The sequence below is a fragment of the Macaca mulatta genome, chromosome 7 (genome assembly GCF_049350105.2).
Source record: "Macaca mulatta isolate MMU2019108-1 chromosome 7, T2T-MMU8v2.0, whole genome shotgun sequence".
In the NCBI taxonomy this organism is placed as follows: Eukaryota; Metazoa; Chordata; class Mammalia; order Primates; family Cercopithecidae; genus Macaca; species Macaca mulatta.
Genome location: NC_133412.1, coordinates 22,863,944 through 22,888,809, shown reverse-complemented (window position 1 = coordinate 22,888,809; position 24,866 = coordinate 22,863,944). Strand labels below are relative to the sequence as shown.

Genomic DNA, 24,866 nt, shown 5'->3' with positions numbered 1-24,866 from the left:
TCAGTCTAGGTCCTGTTGCTCACTGTATGAAATGTCAATCACGGAGACAATGAGTAGGGCCAGGGAAGGGGCTTTAATTGGGTGCTGCAGCAGAGGAGAATGGGAGGTAAGTCTCAGATACGTCTCCCCTACCAACTAAAATTGGGAGGTTTATGTAGCGGGGAAGTTGGGGAGAAAAGGAATGAGGGAGGGGTAGGGAAGCAATCATGATGGATGAGGGAGTCTGGCCACTCATTGTCTGGATGTGGTGATCTCATGAGTTTCAATTCTTTGCCTGAGGGTCAGTTTCCTGAGGAAGGAACTGAGGTAAGACAAATGTAAGTTTCAAGTCTTAAGACCCGGGAGAATCAATTGCTACATTTATTCAAAAATCATAAATATTAGTTCTCTGAGACAACTGGGACAATTTCGAACTCTTTCAGGATTTGCACTTTCAAGTCATTTCACTCATCTTTAGATGTTTATTGCCTAATCCAGTCTCTTGCCCATGGTAGGATTTATATTAGAGTATATATTCAGCTGCTGTAACAAAGATCAAGGTAACAATGGTTCAAACAAGGCAGAAGTCTATCTGTTCACACAGGGACATGGGGTCCTGGTAGCTTGTAGCTCTGTCACCCTTTGGGTACTGGCCTCATCTGTATGGTCCCAGAGGGCCCCAGCACATGCCCGTGTCAGGAAGCAGGATGAAGGGTTGGAAAGAGAGGACACCTCTCTGTGCCATGAGCTGGAACTGCATGTATCACCCCCACTCAAATCCCAAAGACCAGAACTTAGTCACGTGCTAGTCTTAGTTGCAAGAAAGGCTAAGAGATGCAGTCTTTCACTGAACAGCCACGAACACAGGTAAAACACTGGAAAGACGGGGAGTATGGATGGCTGGAAAGCAACTAGCAGTCTTGCTACAGAATCAGTGGGTGTTTGCTTTTAAAAGTTTCATTAAAAACCATGAGCATTCATTTCACTGACAGAAGTATGCTGGAAGAATGGGAAAGGGAAAAGGTAAGACAGAAAAAAAGACACCGTTGGAACAAGATAGCAAGATAGCTGCTGAGCGGCAAAGAAAAGAGAGAGATGAGATGAGAGAGAAGCAAGAAAGAGAATCAGCATGCCCTGCCCCGTTGGCATTATCATGAGAGGCCCCTGGCTGGTTGGAGCCCAGTTCTCTCCCAATAGGATGGCCCTATATGCCTCAGCAAGGACTCCTTCAAAGTCACTTGAGACTACAATAGGATTCACATTTCTGGTGTGTCAGAAATAAGAAACAACTCAGGATTGTCACTACTAACAATTATTTCAAGAAACTAGGTATCTCAACTGTTTAGAGTTTTCTTTCTTTAAAAAAAAAAAAAAAAAGGTAGAAAACAAAAAACAAAAAACAGGGGTCTCGCCTTGTTGCCTAGGCTGGTCTTGAACTCCTGGCTTCAAGTGATCCTTCCACCTTAGCCTCCCAAAGTGCTAGGATTACAGGCATGAGCCACTGAACCCGAGTTATCTCTCTTTCAAGTACTATTTGCCCAAACCTTCTCTAGTTTTGGGAGTTATGGGTGCATCTTCCGTTTCCTTGCCCTTTTCCTTCCTCCCTTCCTCCCTTTTATTTAAGGGGAGGAAGATGGCAAGGAATGGCAAGATGAAACTGTCATGCCCGTCCATGTGAAGAGACCACCAAACAGGCTTTGTGTGAGCAACATGGCTGTTTATTTCACATGGGTGCAGGCGGCTGAGTCTGAAAAGAGAGTCAGTGAAGGGAGATAAGGGTGGGGCCGTTTTATAGGATTTGGGTAGATAAAGGAAAATTACAGTCAAAGGGGGGTTGTTCTCTGGCAGGTCGGAGTAGTGGGGGTCACAAGGTGCTTAGTGGGGGAGCTTTTTGAGCCAGGATAAGCCAGGAAAAGGAATTTCACAAGATAATATCATCGTTTAAGGCAAGGACCGGCCATTTTCACTTCTTTTGTGGTGGAATGTCATCAGTTAAGGTGAGGCAGGGCATTTGCCCTTCTTTTGTAATTCTTCAGTTACTTCAGGCCATCTGGGCATATATGTGCAAGTCACAGGGGATATGATGGCTTGGCTTGGGCTCAGAGGCCTGACAGAAACCACAGGAAAAAGTTAAGGAGAAATTGTTAGTCCTCCCTGCTTATACCATATTCTCTATATTAACCAAATTTTAAGTCTAGATTTGTTAGTGGGACTATGGGATTGCCAATGTCCCCTTCATAATGTAGTATCTCTCTCTCTATTCCTTCCTCCACCTTTCCTGTGCTATAAATAAATTAATATTCCTAGTCATTATATTGTTATAAAAGTTAATCATATTTCTTTCTTTCTTTTGTTTTTGAGACTGAGTCTTGCTCTGTCACCCAGGTTGGAGTGTAGTGGCACAGTTATGTCTCATTGCCCTGCTGACTTCCCAGGCTTATGTGATACTCCCACTTCAGCCTCCTGGAGTTGTTGGGATTACTGGTACATGCCACCATGCCTGGCTAATTTTCTTTTTTTTTTTTTGGCAGGGGGGATGGAGTCTCATTCTGTCACCCAGGCTGGAGTGCAGTGGTACAATCTCAGCTCACTGCAACCACCACTTCCCGGCTTCAAGCGATTCTCCTGCCTCAGCCTCCTGAGTAGCTGGGATTACAGGCGCCCGCCACAACACCCAGCTAATTTTTGTATTTTTAGTAGAGACGAGGTTTCACCATGTTGGCCAGGCTGGTCTCGAACTCTTGACCTCAGGTGATCCACCTGCCTCGGCCTCCCAAAGTGCTGGGATTACAGGTGTGAGCCACCGTGCCCAGCCTATGTCTGGCTAATTTTCTTGTGTGTGTAGAGACTGGGTCTCGCTATGTTGTCCAGACTGGTCTCAAACTCCTGGGCTCACATGATCCTCCTGCCTCGGCCTCTTAAAGTGCTGGGATTACAGGCGTGAGCCACCGTACCCAGCCCTTTTGTGGCTGTCTTTTTCACTTGGCATACTATCTTCAAGTTTCATCCATGTTGGAACATGTGTTAGAATCTTCTTCCTTTTTCAGGCTGAATAATATTCCACTGTGCGTACACACATTGTGTTTATTCTTTCACCCACCTGTGGGCACTTGGGTTGCTTCCTTCCTTTGATTATTGTGAATAATGCTGCTGTGAATATGGATGTACAAGCATCTGTTCAAGTTTTTGCTTTCACTTTTTTGGGGGTCTATAATCAGAAGTAGAAAGGCTGGATCATATGGTAATTTTATGTTTAATTTTTTGAAGAAACACCACACCATCTTCCATAGCAGTTGCATGGTTTTTATTGTTGTTACTGTCGTTTTTGGGTTTTTTTGTTTGTTTTTTTTGAGATGGAGTCTTGCCCTGTCGCCCAGGTTGGAGTGCGGTGGCATAGTCTTGGCTCACTGAAAACTTTGCCTCCTGAGTTCAAGTGATTCTTCTGCTTCAGCCTCCCAAGTAGCTGGGACTAGAGGCACGTGCCACTACACCCAGCTAATTTTTGTATTTTTAGTACAGACATGATTTTCCATGTTGGCCAAGCTGGTCACGAACTCCTAACTTCAAGTGTTCAGCCCATCTCCGCCTCCCAGAGTGCTGGGATTATAGGCATGAGCCACCATGCCCAGCCTAGTTGCATGTTTTTACATTCCCACCAATGCACAAAGGTTCCAATTTTTCCACATCTTGCCAACACCTATAGGTGTGTGTGTGTGTATAATAGCCATTCTAATGAGTGTAAAGTGGAAAGTAGTAACTCCTTGTATGCAGATTTTTTAAATAAATAGGATCTTGCAATGTTGTCCAGGCTGGAATATAGTGGCTATTCACAGGTGCAATTATCACCCACTCCTCAAACTCCTGGGCTCAAAGGATCCTCCTGCCTCAGCCTCCCTAATAGCCCAGACTCTACAGGCACATGCCACCAGGCCAGGCATCCTTGTGGTTTTGATTTGCATTTCCCTAATAATTAGTGATGTTAAGCATCTTTTCATGTGCTTATTTGCCATTTGTATATCTCCTTTGAAGAAATGCCATTCAAGTCCTTTGCCCCACTTTAAAAATTGGGTTGTTTGGTTTTTTGTTGTTGTTGAAATATATTTCTTCTTTATATATTCTAGATATCAATGACTTATCAGAGCTATGATTAGCTAGCATGTATTTTCTCCCATTCCCTGGGTCACCTTTATAATCTGTTGATAGTGTCCTTTGATGTACAAGTTTTTAATTTTGATGGGATCTAATTTATCTTTTTTCTTTTGTTGCCTATCCTTTTTGAGTTATAGCTAATAAATCATTGCTAAAACAATGCCACAAAACTTTTCCCCTATGTTTTCATTTGAGTTTTATAGTTTTAGTTCTTACATGTAGGTCTGTAATCCATTTTTATTTGATTTTTGTATATGGTGTAAGGTAAGGGTCCAACTTCTTTTTTTTTTTTACATGTGAATATCCAGTTTTCCCATCGTCATTTGTTGAAAAAGACTATCCTTTTCTTACTGAATTGTCTTGACACTCCTGTCAAAAATCATTTGACCCTATATCTGAGGGTTTACTTCTGAATCCACTGATCCATATGTCCTTCTTTAGGCCAGAACCACACTATTTTGATTATTATAGTTTTGTAGTAAGTTTTGAAACTGGAAAGTGTAAGAAGTCCAACTTTCTTCTTCTTTTTCAAGATTGTTTTGGCAATTTGGGGTCCCTGGAGATTCCTTATGAATCTTAGGATGTATTTTCCTATTTCTGCAAGAAAGGTTGTTAGATTTTTTTTGTTTTTTTGTTTTTTTGTTTTTTTGTTTTTTTGAGAGCTGGGGGCGTCTCACTATGTTGCCCAGGCTGGTCTTGAACTCCTGGCCTCAAGCAATCCTCCCTCCTCGGTCTCCCAAAGTGTTGAGATCACAGGGGTGAGCCACCATGCCCAGCCATTGTTAGGATTTTGATAGGGATCACATTGAATCTGTAGTTCACTGTGGGTAGTATTAACATCTTAAATAAGAAAACTTTTGGCTGGGCATGGTGGCTCACACCTGTAATCCCAGCACTTTGGGAGGCTGAGGCAGGTGGATCATTTGAGGTCAGGAGATCCAGACCAGCCTGGCCAACACGGTGAAACTCTGTCTCTACTAAAAAATACAAAAATTAGCTGGGCATAGTGGTGTGTGCCTGTAATCCCAGCTACGCGGGAGGCTGAGGCAGGAGAATCGCTTGAACCCAGGAGACGGAGGTTGACTTTGTCTCAAAAAAGAAAAAAAAAAAAAGAAAACTTTTTGATGATGAAAAAGTTCTGTATCTTATAATGATAGTTACATAATTGCATGTATTTTTCAAAGTTCAAGGCTGGGCATGCTAGCTCACACCTATAGTTCCAGATGGGAGGCTGAAGAAGGAGGATCACTTGCAACCAGGAATTCAAAAGCAGCCTGAACAATGAGCAATGCAGTGAGACCCTGCTATCTACCAAAAAAAAAAAAAAAAAAGTTAGCCAGGCATGGTGGCACATGCCTGTAGTCCTAGATACTCAGGAGGCTGAGGTGAGAGGATCACTTGAGCCCAGGAGTTCAAGGCTGCAGTGAATTATGATCATGTCCCCGCACTCCAGCCTGAGTGACCACAGTGAGACTGTGTCTCAAAAAAAAAAAAAAAAAAAAAAGCCCGGCGCAGTGGCTCACGCCTGTAATCCCAGCGCTTTGGGAGGCCAAGGCGGGCGGATCGCGAGGTCAGGAGATTGAGGCCATCCTGACTAACACGGTGAAACTCTGTCTCTACTAAAAATACAAAAAAATTAGCCTGGCGTGGTGATGGGCGCCTGTAGTCCCAGCTACTCAGGAGGCTGAGGCAGGAGAATGGCGTGAACCCGGGAGGCGGAGCTTGCAGTGAGCCGAGATCGTGCCTCTGCACTCCAGCCTGGGCAACAGAGCAAGACTCCATCTCAAAAAAAAAAAAGAAAGAAAGAAAAAGAAAAGAAAAAATTCATAGGACTGTATACTTGAAATGAGTACATTTTATTGCAGGTAAAGGATACCTAAAAAAAAAAATGATTTTAAACTTTAAAGGTCAAGGACAGTAGTTCACACCTGTAACTCGAGCACTTTGGGAGAGGCTAAGGCAGGAGGATCCACTTGAGCCCAGGAGTTCAAGACCAGCCTGGGCAACATAGCAAGTCCTTGTCTCTTATTTAAAAAAATAAAATTAAAATAGCTGGGCACGGTGGCATGCACCTGTAGTCCCAGCTACTCAGGAGGCTGAGGTAGGAAGATCACTTGAGCCCAGAAGGTCAAGGCTGCAGTGAGCTGTGATCACACCACTGCACTCTAACCTGGGTAACAGAGTGAGACTGTGTCTTCCCCCCACAAAAAAATAAAAAAGGAAAAAACTTTATAAAGATATCCTGAGCCTGAGCAACATAGCAAGACTTGTGCCTACCAAAAATTTAAAAATTGGCTGGGCATGGTGGCACACACCTGTAGTCCCAGCTGCTTGAGAGGCTGAGGCAGGAGAATTGCTTGAATCCATGAGTTCAAGTCTGCAGTGAGCTGTGACTGCGACACTGCACTCCAGCATGGGCGACAGCACAAGATCTTGTCTCAAAAAATAAATAAATAAAAATAAAAAAGATTTTGTGGACTATGTGCTGGAGAAGCTTGTGTCACTGTGCACAGGGGAGAAAAAACACCAAGAAAAGCCTGCTATCTCTAGCCAAAGGACTCAAACAGGGCAGCCCAGCAAGACAGAAAGCTGAGCACTGAGTCACAAGACATTAGATTTATGTCTGTGGCAACAAAACATAATTTACAACATCCTCCCTTGACTTTCGGGTATTGTATTCTCTGACATTCCACCTTTTTAACCACTTCTTCTAAATCTGTCCTAAGCCTTAGTGTCTTCTAATTATCAGTAGGCTTCAGTCTCATTTAAATGAAGTGAGGCTGGTGAAAACCTGGTGCCCCAAATGTGACTCTTCAGCCAGCGACATACTGCATCCAAATCCAGGAGCAGGCTCTGAATCATGCCTTCATCTTCAGGACTCCTTGCATTTGTTCATGTAGTCCACTAAACCTGAAATGCTCTTCTCCATCCATCAAAATCCTTCTTAACCAGCTGATGGACTCTATTCAGCTTTCCGAAATCCCTCAGTCAGAACACACTGCTTCTTCCTCTGTGTCCTGGGCTTCTAGCACACAGGGACAGGATGAAACAAGCCCAGGACACAGAGGAAGTGAATCCATTTATTTTATATGCACCACCTGCCATTGCCCTAGACATACATTTGATGGATGAATACATGAATACTTTGATCTTCATAAAGACTTCCACAGGAGACAAATTAAATATGAGAGAAAAGTGTGGTCCCTAAATATATGCACAGGGCTGAGAAGATGGGGGAAGCCTAAAAGTAGATGTTAGGTGTAGATCTCAAGGTGTTTTCATGGGAGGAAACCTGGAGGTGCTGGTCAAGAGCTGTTGGGTGGGTACATTGGTGGGGATGGTAGAGGACTACGTAGAGATAACATAAAAGATTCCGAATGGCTGATATTTCACGAGATTGAGGGGACAATGAGAAAGGGTGACCATGCCTGTGAGCAGTTCTTGCCTTTTCAATAGGTACCCCACCCCACACATACCTTTGCTATTTTTATTTCATATTGTTTCTTGAAGATTTCTTCATAAAACAAAACTACTCTTGAGCATTCAGCTTCTATCAGCTACATTTTAGTTACCAGTTGAGCCAGTATGTGAAAGCCAACTCCTGTAGGAAATAGAGTGCGATGGTCAGCTTTATGTGTCAGTTTGGCTAGACTACAGTCCCCTCTTATTCAATCAAACACTAATTTAGGTGTTTCAATGAAGGTAATTTGTTGATGTGAATTAAATCCATAATCAGTTGACTTTACGTAAGAGAGATTATTCTAAATCATCTGAGTGGGCCTGATTTAATCTGTGGAAAGGTTGTAATTGCAGAACTAAGGCTTCTCTGCAGAAGAAGAAATTTCTCTGTAGTTAACTTCAGCTGGTGTCTAAGAGACCAGGCCTGCTTTTCTAGGGTGTCTTGCGAGCTGCCACCATCACACAAGCCAATTCTGTGCAAAAACTCTCTTAATGTATATTTCCTGCTGGTTTTGTCTGTCTGGTTGAACCCTGAGGGTTGGAGGTTCAGCATAAGGGGGCTTGCACAGAGGAATAAAGGAGGAGAATCAGGCAGCAACGGGAGTACTGGCAGGGGGGTTGATTTGATAATTTTGCCTAAGGCAGGTATTATTTGGGGGGAAAAAAAGGGACAAAAAAGACAGGAGCCAGAGGAGACCAAGAATTCAAGAGTGAAGGTGGAAAAGGTGAGGAGACTGGCTATCCCACAAACTCACTCTTCTTCAGGTTATTCTTCAGAACAGCACAAGCTCACTTTGCCTTCTTTGTGCATTTCTTTTTCCCAAGCCAAACTGTATCCAGCTTTATTAAAGATAATTTCCATAAAGAATCGTGGTATTTTGGGCAGCACATGGGCAGACAATCGTTAACAGTATACAACAACTTTCAAACTCCCTTCTTCAATGGACTACCAAAAATCAGAAAGCCACTGTAACATCCAGTGAAGTCTTCCTCTGATGCTCTGAACAGGGAAAGTTTAGAGTGAGGGTTGACATTTCACATTTAGCATATGCTGTTTAACAACTTGTCGTGAGCTGACCCTGGCTTTCAGGAAGTGAAATGAAAATGACACAATTTATCTGAAGATCCCCAACCTAGAAACAGGAACCACTGCTCTTTTGAGGGGAAAGTCCAGATTGTCTGACACACTGGTAACCAGTTATTGGAGGTCAGCTCCTAGAAGATGTCTGGGTTTAAGGGATTTAAGTCTATTCTGAAAGGTAGAAAGAAGAGGACATAAAAAATGAATTTGTTTTTTCATACCACAAGGGTTTTGTACCAAGGTGGCCATGTGTGTCAAAGTCAGGGAATCGCTCCTCCTGGGGCCCAAGAGGAAGTCTCTCAAAACTAGAAGGAAAAGGTGTTTTCCCCACATCAGTCCAGCCTCGAGGACTTTCTATTAGTGACACATGGCCCTTCCCCTCAAAACAATAATTAAGTGTTCTGTGTAGTAACAACATAGCTTAAAAAAACAAAAACAAAAAAAAGCAAAACAAAATCTGCACTTTGATAAAACTTGATTAAAAAATAGTATTTCAGGCTGGGCATGGTGGCTCACGCCTGTAATCCCAGCACTTTGGGAGGCCGAGACGGGCGGATCACGAGGTCAGGAGATCAAGACCATCCTGGCTAACACAGTGAAACCTCGTCTCTACTAAAAATGCAAAAAATTAGCCGGGCGTGGTGGCGGGCGCCTGTAGTCCCAGCTACTCGGGAGGCTGAGGCAGCAGAACAGTGTGAACCCGCAAGGCGGAGCTTGTAGTGAGCCGAGATTGCGCCACTGCACTCCAGCCTGGGTGACAGAGCAAGACTCCGTCTCAAAAAAAAAAAAAAAAAAAAAATAGTATTTCAAACTGTACAGTCACCAGAAGTACACAGTTATCAAAAATGCACACACTTCGCTTGGCATCTACAGCACCTTCAGCTTTCCGTGCCTAGTCTGTTTTGGCATCTCTATTTTCTGCAGGGTTATTCCCCTCCTTGCCAGCATCAGCTTTTCCCTTTTTCTCTTTAGGTACCTTCTGTCTCTTTTTTGCAGAGGCCTTTTTTAGGCTTGGGCTCTGGCTTTGCAGGAGCAGGTTTAGCAGACAACCTTGTGGATCTTCTCTGCGGTTCTACCTCACCTTGGCTTTATCTCCTTTAGCATCCCCTTCAGCCTTGCTCCCGGGCATGGTGGCAGCGACCGTGGTGGGACATGGGCGCTGGGCGCAGGATGCAGCGGAGTGCGGGCTTTGGTCGGTCTGGGGATCAACGCCTCTTCTTCTTCACACTGCTCCTCTTTGTGCATTTCTGTTCTTTCTTGTAGCCAGAGAAGCAAATGCATACCTTTGCAACTAACACTTCCAGACTCGTCTGCAAAATCAAGTGCAGTAAATAAATAAATAATCACGGGTCCCTTTTAGATAGTGTTTCCCCCCAAAATACCATGAATAACTTCAGTAAATTTTTGATAAATGCTTGTAGGTATTGTAAACTAAATGTGTATTTTAATAACTCAGATGCAAAAATATAATCTAAAGCTGGAATAAATCAGATGTTTGGATAAATACACACGTCAGCTAATAAAAAAATGGCAATGTATGTGAGCTTTAAAAGAAGGAAGAAAATGGCCCTTGACTGTGGTACAGCCTTCAAGGGACTAGCAGAAGTTAAGTGCCTGGGCTTGACAAAAACCAGAAATAAGCAAAACGTTAGAGATCCAAAACTGGGCAAAGCTAAAACTGCAAATTTAAAATAATCTGCAATTGGATGAGAAATGTAAAAAATAGGCTAAAATTTTTCACATACAAATTAAATAAAAAGAAATAAGTTGAGATAAATTTGAAAATCTTTGTGGTAAAAATTTCTTCTGAAAGGAACAAACTATGATATACACCAAACATGGATAAATCTCAAAAACAGGCTGAGTGAAAGAAGCCCATACTAAAAAGTGTACACTGTGTGAATCCTTTCATATAATGGTCCTGAACAGGTTAAAACTCATCTACAGTGGAAACTAATCAAAACAGTGGCTAGCTCTGGGGGAATGGGGCTGAGGAAAGGGATTGACTGGCATGGGTAAGAAGGAACTTTCTAGGGCAATTATTAGTCATCAGGAAAATACAATTAAATGCAAATTAAGACTATGATGAATTGCCACAATTAAGACTACAGTGGGCCGGGCGCAGTGGCTCAAGCCTGTAATCCCAGCACTTTGGGAGGCCAAGACGGGCGGATCACGAGGTCAGGAGATCAAGACCATCCTGGCTAACACAGTGAAACCCCGTCTCTACTAAAAAATACAAAAATCTAGCCGGGCGAGGTAGCGGGCGCCTGTAGTCCCAGCTACTCGGGAGGCTGAGGCAGGAGAATGGCGTGAACCCGGGAGGCGGAGCTTGCAGTGAGCTGAGATCCGGCCACTGCACTCCAGCCTGGGCCACAGAGCGAGACTCCGCCAAAAAAAAAAAAAAAAAAAAGACTACAGTGAATTACCACAATTAAAACTATGCATAAGGATAGGCATATACATCAGTCGAATTGAGAGTCCAGAAATAAATCCATACATTTATGGTCAGCTGATTTTCCACAAAGGGATCAAGGCAACTCAGTAAGGAAAGAACCGTCTTTACAACAGATCCTAGGACATCTGGATATCGACATGCAAAAGAATCAGTTTGGACCATTTCTTCACATCAGGTACAAAAGTTAACTCAAAGGGGATCATACACCTAAAAGTAAGAGCTGAAGCTATAAAACTCTTGGAAGAAAACACAGGTGTAAATCTTTGTGACTTTGGATTAGTCAACAATTTCTAAGATACAATACCAAAAACACCAGCAGCAGCAGCAACAACAACAACAACAACAAAAACAAAACACATAAATTAGAATTCACCAAAATTAAATGAAAAAAAAAAACCCACCTGACAATACCAAATGTTGGTGAGATGAGGAATGATCACTCATACTTTCCTAATGGAGGTGTAAAACAATATAAATACTTTGACAAATTAGCAATTTCCTGCCAAGTTAAACATATATCTATCCCATAACCCAGGAATTCCACTCTTAGCTCTTTACCTAAGAGAAACGGTGAGTACCTATGAATATTCTTACCAAATTCTTTTTTTTTCTTTTTTTTGAGACGGAGTCTTGCTCTGTCACCCAGGCTGGAGTGCAATGGCACAATCTTGGCTCACTGCAACCTCCCTCTCCCAGGTTCAACCTCCTGAGTATCTGGGACTACAGGCACCTGTCACTACACCTGGCTAATTTTTGTATTTTTTTATAGAGACAGAGTTTCACCAAGTGGCCAGGCTGGTCTCAAACTCCTGGCCTCAATTATCCACCGGCCTCAGACTCCGAAAGGAAAATTCTTTTTATGAAGAATGTTGTTGACTCAGTAGCCCCAGTGTAAGGAAGTTTCTCAGGCAAGATGACAGCAAAGAAGCTCTGGTGCTCCCTATTTGGGGTAAGAGTTCAAGCTTAGGATATCTCTTTGGAAGTCTTTATCTAAATACCTAGTTATCAAAAATAGTCAGTAAGCTCTATTTCTTTTTTAATAAAAGGAACTTATCTGATCTCAGAAACTAAGCAGAGTTGGGCCTGGTTAGTGCTTGGATGGGAGACCTCTTGGAATACTGAGTGCCGTAGGAAGGCCAGGCATCATGGCTCATGCTTACAATCCCAGCACTTTGGGGGCCATAATGGGAGCATCACTTGAGCCCAGGAGTTTGAGACCAGGCAACAGAGTGAGATGTCATCTCTACAAAAAATAAACCAAAAATTAGCCAAGCACAGTGACACGCACCTGTAGTCCCAACTACTTGGGAAGCTGAGGTGGGAGGATTGCTTGAGCCCAGGAAGTTGAGGCTACAGTGAGCCAAGATGGCACCACTGCACTCCAACCTGGTCAACAAAGCAAGACTCTGTAAAAAAAAAAATTCACTGCAAAGAAAGAAAAAAGAAAGATAAATTGACCCCCATAATTATGCGTAATCTGTCCAAAAGTTGAACTAAAATGGGGTTATCGTTCCTGTTCTGGTTACCAATTATTATGTAACAAGCTACCCCAAAACAATTTTGTAGGTCATGAATTTAAGCAGAGACCAGGTGGAGAATTCTGTTCCATGAGGCATTGGTGGAGGACACTTGGCATTCATCTGGCATGCAGAGTGGTGTGGCGGGTCCAAGCTGGTTTCCCTCGTGTTTCTGATATCTTGGCTAGAAGACCAGGCTAAACAGGGATTACTGATCACAGCATCTACACATTGCCTCTCTAGCACAGTGGCTCAGGGTAGCTGGACTTTTTATGATGACAAGAATCTATAAACAAATGTCCTAGTTAACAAGGTAGAGGCTGCATGGTTTTCTATAACTTAGGCTTGAAATTCACAGAGCAACACTTCTGCCATACTCTATCAGTCAAAGCAGTCATGAATCCACCCAGATTCAAAGGAAGGGAATATAGATCCCACACTCAATGGGAGAAATGTCAAAGAATTTGTGATCATCTTTTAAAACCATTACAATCCTACTGGAAGACCCTTTAATAAAACACTGCACAGGCCATGGCCCCTGGCTCTCCTAGGAGCCAAGTATAAAGGGAAGAAAAGGTATAAATAACCTGGTATTGCTGGGGACAAATCTGGGCTGGGGACAGAACAAGGAAATATTTTGCTACAAGTTCCTTGTCTTGCCTATGATTCTTGGTACACCACTATGGAAACATCAAGCAATCAAAATTGTACTGCCAAGCAAATCTTTTTTTGTGGGATGGAGTTGCGGGAACATTTTGCACGGCATGGAAAGGAGAAGTAAGGCAGGGCATGTTCATTCTCTAACCCTGTAGTCAGTGAGAATTAAGTATCTTTTTGTTACTAGGACTAATAAAATAATAGTATGTTATATTTATTTGTATATTGCTTATAATTTTCAAAGGCTTTCATATAGGTTATCCCATTTGATCTTGGCAATAATACTGTGGGATTAATATTATTAACATCTTCATGATACAGATGAAGATACCAAGGCTCAAAGTCAATCATTTCATTGCCAAGGTCTCAAAAAGATTCTAATAAGTACCAGGGTAAATCAAGACCCAAAGTCCAGAATTCCAAAGCATGGGACAGATACCTTGTTACAGTCACGAAATATTAATTCTAGATTTGGGGATTTAAATTCCATGTGTTCTGGTGACATATGCTCAAAACCAAGCAGAGAAAGGAAATCTAACAATATAAAAAGAAACATGAGTCAGACTTTTGGTCAGCTCTGTGGTGACGTTAAGGCACAAGAGTGGAGTTATTTGACTCATAAACTTCCCTTCTGCAACAATACCATGGAGCAGAGAACCAGTGGATTTCCTCACTACAAATCAGTGTAAGATCCTGACTCTCATACATAACACCATACAACCGCATTTGGGCTCTTTCATGGCATGAAAAGAAAAGGAAAACACGCAGAATCACTTTAGCTTTGAACCTGCAGAATTGTCCATATACATTCATATTCAACGCACATGCTCCCTGAAAAATATCAAACAATATATAGAAGTATGGAAAGTGTCAGGCCTCTGAGCTCAAGCCTGCATGTATACATCCAGACGGCCTGAAGCAAGTGAAGAATCACAAAAGAAGTGAAAATGGCCAATTCTTGCCTTAACTGATGACATTACCTTGTGAAATTCCTTCTCCTGGCTCAGAAGCTCCACCACTGAGCACCTTATGACCCCCGTCCATGCCCACCAGAGAACAAACCCCTTTGACTATAATTTTCCACTACCTCCCAAATCCTATAAAACGGCCCCACCCCAATCTCCCTTCGTTGACTCTCTTTTCGGACTCACCCCGCCTGCACCCAGGTGATTAAAAAGCTTTATTGCTCACACAAAGCCTGTTTAGTGGTCTCTTCACACGGACGCGCGTGACAGAAAGTAATCAGCTGGGCACAGTGGCTCACGCGTGTAATCCCAGCACTTTGGGAGGTTGAGGCAGGAGGACCATGAGGTCAGGATTTCAAGACCTGCCTGGCAAATAAGGTGAAACCCTGTCTCTACTAAAAATACAAAAATTACCTGTGTGTGGTGGTGTGCACCTGTAGTCCCAGCTACTCAGGAGGCTGAGGCAGAAGAATCACTTGAACTCAGGAGGTGGAGGTTGCAGTGAGCCAAGATGGCGCCACTACACTCCAGCCTGGGCAACAGAGCGAGACTCCATCTCAAAAAAAAAAAAAAAAAGAAAAGAAAGAAAGTAAATAAAGTCTTTCTCTCCTCCCTACTCTTTCTTTATTCCTACACTTTGGTATATATCCTTCCAGTTTGGTATGCAAGTTTATCTACACACATGCACACACACACTTTGAAATAAATAGTATTATTCTAGTATCATTCTGCAATGTGTTCTTCTTAAAATTTGTATAGAGGTACCTCATTTTTTTTTTTTTTGGCTACATAGCACTACATATGACTAAGCAATCACTCATTGATAAAATATTTTTTACTTCATTTTTCTATTTAAAAAAATTTTTTTAGGCCCAGAACAGTGGCTCATGACTGTAATCCCAGCACTTTGGGAGGTCGAAGCAGGCAGATCACAGGGTCAGGAGTTTGAGATCAGCCTGGCCAACATGGTGAAACCCCATCTTAACTACAAATACAAAAATTAGCCAGCCGTGGTGGCACACGCCTGTGAATCCAGCTACTTGGGAAGTTGAAGCAGGAGAATTGCTTGAGCCCAGGAGGCAGAGGTTGCAGTGAGCCGAGATTGCACCACTGCACTCCAGCCTGGGTGACAGAGCAAGACTCTGTCTCAAAATAAAATAAAATAAAATTTTTTTAATTTATAGAAGTAACATTTGCACATTTGAAAAATTTAGACTGTACTGAGTTGTTTTAAATGAAAAACAAATGTCTCTTGCACCCATCTCCACAACACCCACACTCCACACCCATTACCCAGATTTATTAATAGTTTGCTTTTAAGTTATATTGTTGATTACCATTGAATCGGTATATGTAATATACTTATATTTGTTTTTCTTGATTTATTAACTATAAATATCTATTGACTCATCACAATAAAAAATTAGGAATGGTTTAAATTAATGAGTTCAACACAGAATGAAATATGGCTTTTGGCTATGAACATTCTAAGCCTGCAGCTAATAATGAGTCATTTCTTGTGGTAACATAACTTGGTGGCTATAACCAATATTTTTCTTACAGAAGTATCATAGGCTGGGCACAGTGGCTCATGCCTGTAATCCCAGCTCTTTGGGAGGCAGAGGCAGGCGGATCCCTTGAGCCCAAGAATTTGAGACCAGCCTGGGGAACATGGCAAAATCCTGTCTCTACAAAAAGTACAAAAATTAGCTGGGCATGGTGGCACATGCCTATGGTCCCAGCTACTCAGGAGGCTCAGCTGAGCCCAGGGAGGTCAAGGTGACAGTTAGCCAAGATCACGCCACTGCACTCCAGCCTGGGTGACAGAGTAAGACTCTGTCTCAAGAAAGAAAAGAAAAGAAAACAAAAGAAAAAGAAAAGAAAAGAAAAGAAAAGAAAAGAAAGATTGTAGCTCAAAGCTTAGTGATAATTTGGATTTAGATACAGATGAACTCCTCCAGGAGATGGAATATCTCAGTTCACATCATGGCTCTGCTATCAATTAACTCTGTGACCGTGAACGAATTACTTAACTTCTCTGTGACCTAGTGTCTTGTCTCTTTAAATAGAAATAATAGCTATCTCACAGATCTGAAGGAGGATGAGATTAAACCATGTCTTTGAGAACAATTTGTAAACACAGAGGAAGTTTTGCTTTAGCCATCTCTGTTATTCCAGGAGGCTAGTGCTGGGCAAACAGGGCAGAGAGGTTGGGCCACAGGTCAAGAATCCTCATACAGTCCTATTTCTCAGGTTTTGAAGCGGCTATGTTGTCTGGAGTATAAACTTGGGGTTCGTCGTCACATGCCAGGAAGATTGAGGACACACACACACGAGAAGTTACTACAGTCCCAGGGCGTGAACGTCACATGGGAGAGCTCAGACCCCAGAAGTCTCTGCCCTCTCTCTGCGCTCTTGAAATTAGGTTTCATTCTCTAAAAATGATCTTTCATTCACTCATTTGTAGACACACAAGGAAAGTTTGTCCTCGGGCCAGGTGCAGTGGCTCATGCCTGTAATCCCAACACTTTGGAAGGCTGATATGGGAGGATCATTTGAGGTCAGGAGTTCGAGACCAGCCTGGCCAACATGGTGAAACCCGACTCTACTAAAAATACAAAAAAAAAATTAGCAGGGTGTGGTGGTGCAAGCCTGTAATCCCAACTACTCGGGAGGATGAGGCACAAGAATTCCTTGAACCCGGGAGGCAGCAGTTGCAGTGAGCCAAGATTGCGCCACTGTGCTCCAGCCTGGGTGACAGACGGACACTCTGTCTCAAAAAAAAAAAAAAAAAAAGGTTTGTCCTCTAGTTAATCTAAACATTTCCATGAGAATGCAGCTGCTAGAGTTCCCTTTGACAGATAGGACTAGCTGGATTTCCTAGGCCAAGAATTCCTAAGCCTAGCTGGGGAAGATGACCGAACCCACCTTTAAACACGGGGCTTGATACTCAGCTCACACCCGACCAATCAGGTAGTGAAGAGGGCTCACTAAAATACCAATTAGGCTAAAAGCAGGAGGTAAAGAAATAGTCAAATCATCTATTATCTGAGAACATAGTGGGAGGGACAATGACTGGGATATAAACCGCAGGCATTCAAGCAGGGAGGGGAAACCCCCTTTGGGTCCTCTCCCCTTGTATGGGAGCTCTGTTTTCACTCTATTAAATCTTGCAACTGCACACTCTTCTGGTCCATGTTTCTTCCGGCTCGAGGTGAGCTTTCGCTCACTGTCCACCACTGCTGTTCACCGCCGCCACAGACCTCCCATTGACTCCCATCCCTCCGGATCCGGCAGGATGTCCACTGTGTTTCGGATCCAGCGAGGCGCCCACTGCTGCTCCCGTTTGGGCTAGAGGCTCACCATTGTTCCTGTGCAGCTAAGTGCCCAGGTTTGTCCTAATTGAGCGGAACACTAGTCGCTGGGTTTCACGGTTCTCTTCTGTGATCCACGGCTTCTAATAGCGCTATAACACTCACCACATGGCCGAAGGTTCCATTCCTTGGAATCTGTGAGGCAAGAACCTCTGGTCAGAGAACAAAAGGCTTGCCACCATCTTGGGAGTGGCCCACGCCATCTTGGGAGCTCTAAGAACAAAGAACCACCCATAACATTTGGTAGCCTCATACAAGGATTCTCCAAAGCGGTGACTCATATCGGACCACTTTCACTTGCTATTCGGTCCTATTCTTCCTTAGAATTGGAGGAAAATACTGGGCACCTGTCAGCTGGTTAAAAATGATTAGCGTGGCTGCCAAACTTAAGACTCAGGTGTGAGGCTTCCTGGGAAAAGGCTTTCTAACAACCCCCAACCCTTCTGGGTTGGAAGAGTTGGTCTGCCTGGAACCAGCTTCCGCTTTCACAATTTTCCTGGGGGAAGCTGAGGGCCGACTAGAGGCAGAAAGTTGTCATCCCGAACTCCCAGCATTGGCTGATGGAGATCATGGCATAGCCAGAAGTCTCTACTCAACAGTCACCATGCGTGCACCCCTACCTCTCCTTCTGACCCATACCTCCTGGGTCCCGACCACAACTTTCTTGAAAGTGTAGCCCCAAAATTCTCCTTATCTCGGAATCTACTTCCTCTGATCCCTGCCTGCTAGATAGTAGTGCTTCAGACTTTCACTCCCTCTCCCAAGTATTAAAGCAAGTTTTATCGCCAAAGGGATCTAGGGAAGCTCTACGCTACGTCCTTAGGCATCTAGGCTATGAACCCAGGGAGTCTTGCCCGGTGCCCCCCAAATTTAGGTATATAGCTTCGACATGGGCAGTTATGTGGGACCCATTCCCCACCACCCTTGCCAGGGCCCCAAGTTTGTAAATGGCTAAGAGAATTGCTTTCCCATTGTATAAGATGCTCTCCTCCCCCCAGTTTCTACCCAGTTTATCCTCCCTGCAATACAATCTCCAAGCCTTGGCTCCTTGGCCAGGGCCTTAGAACTGATAACCCAATACTTTAACAACTGGAACTAGGTCTACGACAACATAATAGATTAGGATGAAAGCGAATTGAGTAAATTAAAGGGAGGCGCATATTCCTATAGTGGCAAATGGGAGCAACAAGGGAACGTCCTTCCTCTGTGTTTCCAAAATCCATCTACAAAGAGAGGAAAGAGAGAGGAAAAGAGGCAGAGAGAGAGAGGAAGAGACAGAAAGTCAAAGAGGGAGTCAAAGAAAGAGACAAAGTCAAAGAGAGAAAGAAAGAGAGAAGTAGTAAAGAAGTGTACCCTATTCCTTTAGAAGCAAAGTAAATTTAGAACCTATAATTAATAATTGAAGGTCTTCTCCATGACCCTATAACATTCCAATACCAACTTGTTGTTAAACAAGGGCATAGCCCGAAAGCACTGAGACCACTGACAACCCCTAGCCTTCCTATCAAAAATCCTCAACCCAGTCACCCGTGGTGGCCCAAATGCATTCAATCTATAGCGGCAACTGCTTTGCTAACAGAAGAAAGTAGAAAAATAACTTTTAGAGGAAATCTCATTGTGAGCACACCTCACCAGTTCAGAACTATTCTAAGTCAAATAAAGCAAAAAGGTAGGTTACTAACTCAAAAATCTTAAAGTGTGGGGCTATTCTGTTAGAAAAAGGTGATTTAACATTAACCACTGAAAATTCCCTTAACCTAGCAGGTTTCCTAATGAGGGATTTAAATCTTAATTACCATACAAAGGTCTGACCAGACCTAGGAGGAACTCCCATCAGGACAGGACAATAGATGGGTCCTCCCAGGTGACTGAGGGAAAAAAAACACTCACACACAATAGGTATTCAGTAATTAATAGGGAAACTCTTATAGAAGCAGAGTTAGGAAAATTGCCTAATAATTGGTCTGCTCAAAGGTGCAAGCTATTTGCACTCAGCCAAGTCTTAAAGTACTTACAGAATCAAAAAACTCTATCTCAATCCTGACTTAAAAAGTTACCTACACCCTCTCTGAAATGAATTTGCATAAGAACTGTTGTTTATGGGAGTACATCTTGATGGGGCAGCTTGGTTGTTATGAAATACTCAGGAACCCAGCCCAGCTCTGGAACTCACCCCTGAGTGCAAAGGCAATGTTGGGCACGCTGGTAAGGGACCACTAGAATCCAGGAGCCCGGACCCCTTTGTTTGTGGTCAAGAAAGGTGGGAAAACAGGTGCAGCACTGCTACATGGGTGAGCGTAACTAATCCGATAAGCAGAGGTCCGTGGGTGGTTATGCACCCTGGAAAGCAATAAGCATTAGGACCATAGAAGACGCTCTAGGACTAATGCTCATCAGGAAATGACTAGGGGTGCTGGCATCCCTATGTTCTTTTTTCAGATGGGAAATGTTCCCTCCAAGGCAAAAAATGCCCCTAAGATGTATTTTGGAGAATTCAGCCCAGCCAGAGTGCATGTACCTTTTTCCCTCTCAGACTTAAAGCAAATTAAAATAGACCTAGGTAAATTCTCAGACAACCCGGATGGCTATATTGATGTTTTACAAGGGTTAGGACAATCCTTTGATCTGATATGGAGAGATACAATGTTACTGCTAGATCAGACATGAACCCCAAATGAGAGAAGTGCCGCCCTAACTGCAGCCTGAGAGTTTGGCGATCTCTGGTATCTCAGTCAGGTCAATGATAGGATGACAACAGAGGAAAGAGAATGATTCCCCACAGGCCAGCAGGCAGTTCCCAGTGTAGACCCTCACTGGGACGCAGAATCAGAACATGGAGATTGGTGCCACAGACAATGCTAACTTGAGTGCTAGAAGGACTAAGGAAAACTAGTAAGAAGCCTATAAATTATTCACTGATGTCCACTATAACACAAGAAAAGGAAGAAAATCCTACTGCCTTTCTGGAGAGACTAAAGGAGGCATTGAGGAAGCATACCTCTGTCACCTGACTCTATTGAAGGCCAACTAATCTTAAAGGATAAGTTTATCACTCAGTCAGCTGTAGACATTAGAAAGAACTTCAAAAGTCCACCTTAGGGACTGGAGCAAAACTTAGAAACCCTATTGAACTTGGCAACCTCCATTTTTTTATAATAGAGATCAGGAGGAGCGGGCAGAACAGGACAAACGGGATAAAAAGAAGGTCACCACTTTAGTCATGACCCTCAGGCAAGCAGACTTTGGAGGCTTTGGAAAAGGCAAAGGCTGGGAAAATCGAATACCTAATAGGGCTTGCTTCCAGTGGAGTCTACAAGGACACTTTAAAAAAACTGTCCGAATAGAAATAAGCCACCCCTTTTTCCACGTCCCTTATGTCAAGGGAATCACTGGAAGGCCCACTGCCCCAGGTGATGAAGGTCCTCTGAGTCAGAAGCCACTAACCAGATGATCCAGCTGCAGGACTGAGGGTGCCCAGGGCAAGCGCCAGCCCGTGCCATCACCCTCACAGGGCCCCGAGTATGCTTGACCATTGAGGGCCAGGAGGTTAACTGTCTCCTGGACACTGGCACAGCCTTCTCAGTCTTACTCTTCTGTCCTGGACAACTGTCCTCCAGATCTGTCACTATCCGAGGGGTCCTAGGACAGGCAGTCACTAGATACTTCTCCCAGCCACTAAGTTGTGACTGGGGAACTTTACTCTCTTCACATGCCTTTCTAATTATGCCTGAAAGCCCCACTCCTTTGTTAGGGAGAGACATCCCAGCAAAAGCAGGGGCCATTATACACTAGAATTAGAAGGAAAAAGGGTACATATATATACAGACTCTAAGTATGCTTACCTAGTCCTCCATGCCCACGCAGCAATATGGAGAGAAAGGGAATTCCTAACTTCTGCGGGAACACGTATCAAACATCAGGAAGCCATTAGGAGATTATTATTGGTTGTACAGAAACCTAAAGAGGTAGCAGTCTTACACTTCCAGGCTCATCAGAAAGGAAAGGAAAGGGAAATAGAAGGGAACTGCCAAGCGGATATTGAAGCCAAAAAAGCCACAAGGTGGGATCCTCGATTAGAAATGCTTATTGAAGGACCCCTAGTATGGGGTAATCCCCTCCGGGAAACCAAGCCCCAGTACTCAGCAGAAGAAATAGAATGGGGAACCTCACGAGGACATAGTTTCCTCCCCTCAGGATGGCTAGCCACTGAAGAAAGAAAAATACTTTTGCCTGGAGCTAAGCAATGGAAATTACTTAAAACTCTTCACCAAACCTTTCACTTAGGCATTGACAGCACCCATCAGATGGCCAAATCATTATTTACTGGACCAGGCCTTTTCAAATCTATCAAGTGGATAGTCAGGGCCTGTGAAGTGTGCCAAAGAAATAATCCCCTGCACTTCAAGCTATACGTTTCAATCCCTTTATCTTTAACCTCCTTGTTAAGTTTGTCTCTTCCAGAAGCGAAGCTATAAGTTCCTCAAATGGAGCCCTAGATGCAGTCCATGACTAAGCTCTACCACAGACCCCTGGACTGGCCTGCTAGCCCATGCTCCAATGTTTGATGTCACTGAAGGCACCTGTCCCAAGGAAATCTCAACTGCATGACCCCTACTATGCCCCAGTTCAGCAGGAAGCAGTTAGAGTGGTCGTTGGCCAACCTCCCCGACAGCACTTGGGTTTTCCTGTTGAGAGCGGGGACTGAGAGATAGGACTAGTTGGATTTCCTAGGCTGACTAAGAATTCCTAAGCCTAGCTGGGGAAGGTGACCAAACCCACCTTTAAACACTGGGCTTGTAACTCAGCTCATACCCGACCAATCAGGTAGTAAAGAGGGCTCACTAAAACACTAATTAAGCTAAAAGCAGGAGGTAAAGAAATAGTCAAATAATTTATCATCTTAGAGCACAGGGGGAGGGACAATGATTGGGATATAAATCCCAGGCATTCGAGCAGGGAGGGGCAACCCCCTTTGGGTCCCCTCCTCTTGTATGGGAGCTCTGTTTTCACTCTATTAAATCTTGCAACTGCACACTCTTCTGGTCCGTGTTTCTTCCGGCTCGAGGTGAGCTTTCACCCACTGTCCACCACTGCTGTTCGCTGCTGTCACAGACCCACCGTTGACTTCCACCCCTCCGGATCCAGAAGGGTGTCCGCTGCGTTTCTGATCTAGCGAGGTGCCCTTTGCTGCTCCCATTCCAGCTAGAGGCTCACCATTGTTCCTGCACGGCTAGGTGCCTAATTGAGCTGAACAGTAGTCGCTGGGTTTCATGGTTCTCTTCCGTGACCCACAGCTTCTAATAGAGCTATAACACTCGCCGCATGGCCCACGGTTCCATTCCTTGGAATCGGTGAGGCCAAGAACCTCTGGTCAGAGAACAAAAGGCTTGCTGCCATCTTGGGAGCTCTAAGAACAAAGACCCACCCGTAACACCTTGTTGAGGGCAGCATTTCACAATTCTGAAGTGCACTCCCTTGTCAGACCACAGGCTTGTTCATGGTGGACTTGAGCAGATTAGGTTTTTTGTTTTGTTTTGTTTTTTGACAGAGTTTTTCACTGGAGTGCAGTAGCACTATCCCCTCTCACTGAAACCTCTGCCCCACGGGTTCAAGTGATTCTCCTGCCTCAGCCTCCCAAAGTACTGGGATTAGAGCAGATTAGGTTTTAATTGTGCTATGTGCTGGATAATGGATAGCACTATCTGAGATATGGTTGGTGTGAGGAAGGAACAATAGTGAGGCACTCCTCAAGATTTGCAGATGAGAATGAGAATCACTTGAACCTGGGGTAGGGAGGATGCAGTGAGCCAAGATCACACTACTGCACTCCAGCCTAGGCAACAGAGCGAGACTCTGTCTCAAAAAAAAAAAAAAAAAATTTGCAGATGAGAGAATGAGTCACTCTCTGAAGGTTATTCTAGCAAGAATTCAATGCAAAGGAGGGAATCAGTTATCTGTTGGAGTAAACTAGGAGGCTGTAAACGAGCAATCAAAGAGATTGGGCCCCTCGAAGATGCTCTGTGAGTATTTTGGGGGAGGCAGGACTGTACTGAAGTTGTAATTTAGTAAACAGAGATCAAATCCGTTTTTTCTGAAGAAAGACATGAGAACAAAAACAGGTAGTTATCTCATTTTATACGGATAGTAGGTACCATCATTTGAATACGGCCCCTCCAAAATTCAGATGTTGCCAAAGTGATAGAATTTTTGTTTTGTTGAGACAGGGCCTCACTTTTTTGCTCAGACTGGAGTGTAGTGGCGTGATCTCAGCTCACTGCAACCTCTGTCCCCAGGCTCAAGTGATCCTCTTGCCTCAGCCTCCTGAGTAGCTGGGATTACAGGTGCACACCACTACTGCCTGGCTAATTTTTGTATTTTTAGTAGAGACAGGGTTTCACCATGTTGGCCAGGCTGCAAAGTGATAGTTTCAAGAGGTGGGGACTTTAAGTGGCAATCAGGCCGTAAGAGCTCCTCCCTCAGGTTTGGGATTAAGTGCCTTATAAAAGAAGCTTCGGGCAGTATTTGGTTAATTTATCCTTCCACCTCCCCTCCAGAGGATGAGGCCCTCACCAGACAACCAAACCTGCCAGTACCTTGATCATGGGCTTCCCAGCCTCCCAAACTGTGAGAAATAAACTTCTGTTCTTTTTAAGTTGCCCAGTCTAAGGTATTCTGTTATAGCACACACAGACTAAACCAGTAGGGCATTAATCTTCTGTGCTTGGATCCTACAGCTATCTGTCCTTGCTAGGATTGCAGGTGGACCCAGAAGTCTTAATCAAATTAGTTTTCTATGTTGTATATCCAGTTAAGGTAACTTGAATAATCAGGCCACCTGACTGTTTTATTTATTTCTGTAAATTATTGTCATTTTCTTAATATTTTTAAAATTTATATTACGAAAAATTTCAGGCTGGGTGCAGTGGCTCACGCCTGTAATGCCAGCACTTTGGGACGCTGAGGAGGGTGAATTACCTGAGGTCAGGAGTTCAAGACCAGCCTGGCCAACATGGTGAAACCCTGTCTCTGCTAAAAATACAATACATTAGCTGGGCATAGTGGCTCATGCCTGTAGTCCCAGCTACTGGAGAGGCTGAGACTAGAGAATCGCTCGAACCTGGGAGGCAGAGGTTGCAGTGAGCTGAGATCACTCCATTGCACTCCAGCCTGGGCGACAAGAGCGAAACTCTGTCTCAAAAACAAAAAGAAAGAAAGAAAAAAATTCAA

The 24,866-nt window shown here is 43.8% G+C and overlaps 1 protein-coding gene across 1 annotated transcript in view; it reads right to left on the bottom strand.

Moving 5' to 3' along the window:
• Nucleotides 1-7,196: 7,196 nt before the first annotated feature.
• Nucleotides 7,197-24,866, bottom strand: part of LOC106999170 (uncharacterized) — a 42,067-nt gene continuing 24,397 nt past the window's right edge. The window contains exon 4 of the mRNA XM_028851969.2: nt 7,197-9,978. Within this exon, the coding sequence (XP_028707802.2) occupies nt 9,746-9,978 (233 nt within the window). The 3' untranslated portion in view covers nt 7,197-9,745. The remainder of the gene's footprint in view (nt 9,979-24,866) is intronic.